Source organism: Sinocyclocheilus anshuiensis, unplaced genomic scaffold, assembly GCF_001515605.1.
Source record: "Sinocyclocheilus anshuiensis isolate Anshui unplaced genomic scaffold, SAMN03320099.WGS_v1.1 scaffold261, whole genome shotgun sequence".
Lineage (NCBI taxonomy): Eukaryota > Metazoa > Chordata > Actinopteri > Cypriniformes > Cyprinidae > Sinocyclocheilus > Sinocyclocheilus anshuiensis.
In genome coordinates this window covers 686772-689004 of record NW_015536515.1, presented here as the reverse complement: position 1 = coordinate 689004, position 2233 = coordinate 686772, and the positions used below count along the sequence as shown (strand labels likewise).

Sequence of the window (2233 nt, the reverse complement as noted above, 5' to 3'; positions counted from 1 at the left end):
CTTTGTAAAAATCGACGCGTTTCAGAAAGGCGGGGCATAGAGGAGAAACAATAATGTACAGTATGTGGAAAATAATGAACACATTTCATTACACCAAATACACAAAATAATGGGGTTATATGATGTTGCTTCCCACATAGTGACGTAGACATGTGGGGGCGTGTTAGAACGAGCCGTTTTAGGTAGGCGTGGCTGACTCTTAACTTTTATAAAGAATATCTCTTTGGATTTGAGACTTCAGTCTTTGCAACTTTACAGATCTTCTTTATGCACCAAGAGCTTGTAACACTCCAAAGAGAAAGGAAAAATTGAAATCGCATCATATGACCCCTTTAAGAACTGTAAGAAAAGTGATAGAATACAATTTTTATTATTTAAATTAACAAATTAAAGGCAGAAAAATAAATACTAGCATTATGTAAAACACTAAAGTACTTAAAATCTAAATATTTTTTATGCTTTTTTTAATTTAAAAAAAGCACAGTCTTACTTAGTATTTTTGTCTTGTTTTCCACTACAAATAATTAAAAATTCTTAAATTCGAGATACATTAACTTAAATGTAAGTGGTTTTTTTTTTTTTTGAAAAATTATAAAAATTCTGTTAGTTTATGCTTAAAACAAGAAAAAATATCTGTCAGTGGGATAAGAAAAATTATCTTGTTTTCCCTCAAAATTAAGTGTATTTATCTCACCCCACTGACAAATATTTTTTCTGTATTTTTTAAAAATATGCTGTCATAAAAATAATGTCATTTTCTTCTTCAGTTTTGTGCAGACCTGTTTCTAGTAGCTAAAGCATGTTTCCTGGTTTCCGAGGAAGTAGTTCCTCCGTGCTGCAGCAGCAGGTCTGTATCTGAAGACTGAACCAGCTTCTCTGTCCTATAGCATAAGGACGCTTGTTTAAGTGCACCAATCAGAGCGTTCTTCTGCACCACTTGACACACCAGAACCACCTGCAGGTTCTCCAGGCTGGACTGATTCATGAGCTGAAGGACAGAGACACAAGGTCAAACGATTAATATACTGAACAAAAATAATGTGCCAAAATGTGCATAATAATTAAAAATCATCATGTGATTACCTGTAAAACTGCTTCATTAGATTGAAAGTTAAATTTGCCAATATGACTCTCATCAAGCTCCTGAACAGCGAGAGGCAGGCTGTTTGGGACAAACCTATAAAACAGGAAGTGTGATTTTTACACAATTAATACATTTAATACTTGTGTAATAACCGTGAGCAATAGTAATAGATATGCTAACCTTAAAAAACATTAATGACAGTATTTAGGCACTACATACGTCATACACACTACACTACATTCAAATGATTGTTTTCAACAGATGCTGATAGTGTCTCAAGGTCGATATCAGTTCTGCAGACTTTTACCTGTCAGTATTCTGTTTGTCGTCCTGGAGGGCCGTGATGAACACAGGAAGTTGTTTTGGAATCTCTTTCCGTACAGCAAACTCAAACTGCACCGGCCGCAGATACAAATTAACTTCATCAAAGCCCATCAGTCTGGCCACTGATTTATACAATCTAGAGCGACATGACAGAAAGCAAAAGACATGCAGGTGAGAGTCTGATGACTTCAGCTGCTTCTTCAGTCGTCATTTTAAGGAAAGACCTAAGAGTAAATTGACTAATTAATATTTTTAAATCTTTTTTCCCAACTGAGGTTTATTAATGTTTTTATTGTTTATTTTGTTATTTATGTTTATGTTTATTTAAATGTACAAAAGTAAAGGCAGCACATATATGTGTGTATATACTGTATATATTACATTATATTTACATTTAATCATTTATCATTATATATATATATATATATATATAACAGTATATAGGGTCAGTAAGATATTTAAAAAAAATAATAAAACAATAGTAATAATAAATAAAACATAATAATGATAACAATAATAATAATAATAATAATAATAATAATACTTTATTCCCAAGGATGCATTACATTGATAAAAAATTACATTGTTAATATATATATTCAAAAATAACACTTATTTTGAATTGTAATAATAATTTACTATATATATATATATATATATATATATATATATATACACACACACACACTACCGGTCAAAAGTTTGGGATCAGAACGATTTTTAATGTTTTTAAAGGAGTTTCTTATGCTCGTCAAGGCTGCATTTATTTGATAAAAAATACAGAAATATTTGTGAAATATTATTACAATTTAAAATGAAATTTAG

The 2233-nt window shown here is 30.6% G+C and overlaps 1 protein-coding gene across 1 annotated transcript in view; it reads right to left on the bottom strand.

The window, feature by feature from the left end:
* si:ch73-242m19.1 (coiled-coil domain containing 162) overlaps positions 1-2233 on the bottom strand; it is a 30067-nt gene that overhangs the window by 16282 nt on the left and 11552 nt on the right. Inside the window, exons 20-22 of the mRNA XM_016491677.1 lie at positions 1392-1544; positions 1084-1177; positions 780-988 (exon numbers count right to left, since the gene is read on the bottom strand). Coding sequence (XP_016347163.1) covers positions 780-988; positions 1084-1177; positions 1392-1544 — 456 coding nt within the window. The remainder of the gene's footprint in view (positions 1-779; positions 989-1083; positions 1178-1391; positions 1545-2233) is intronic.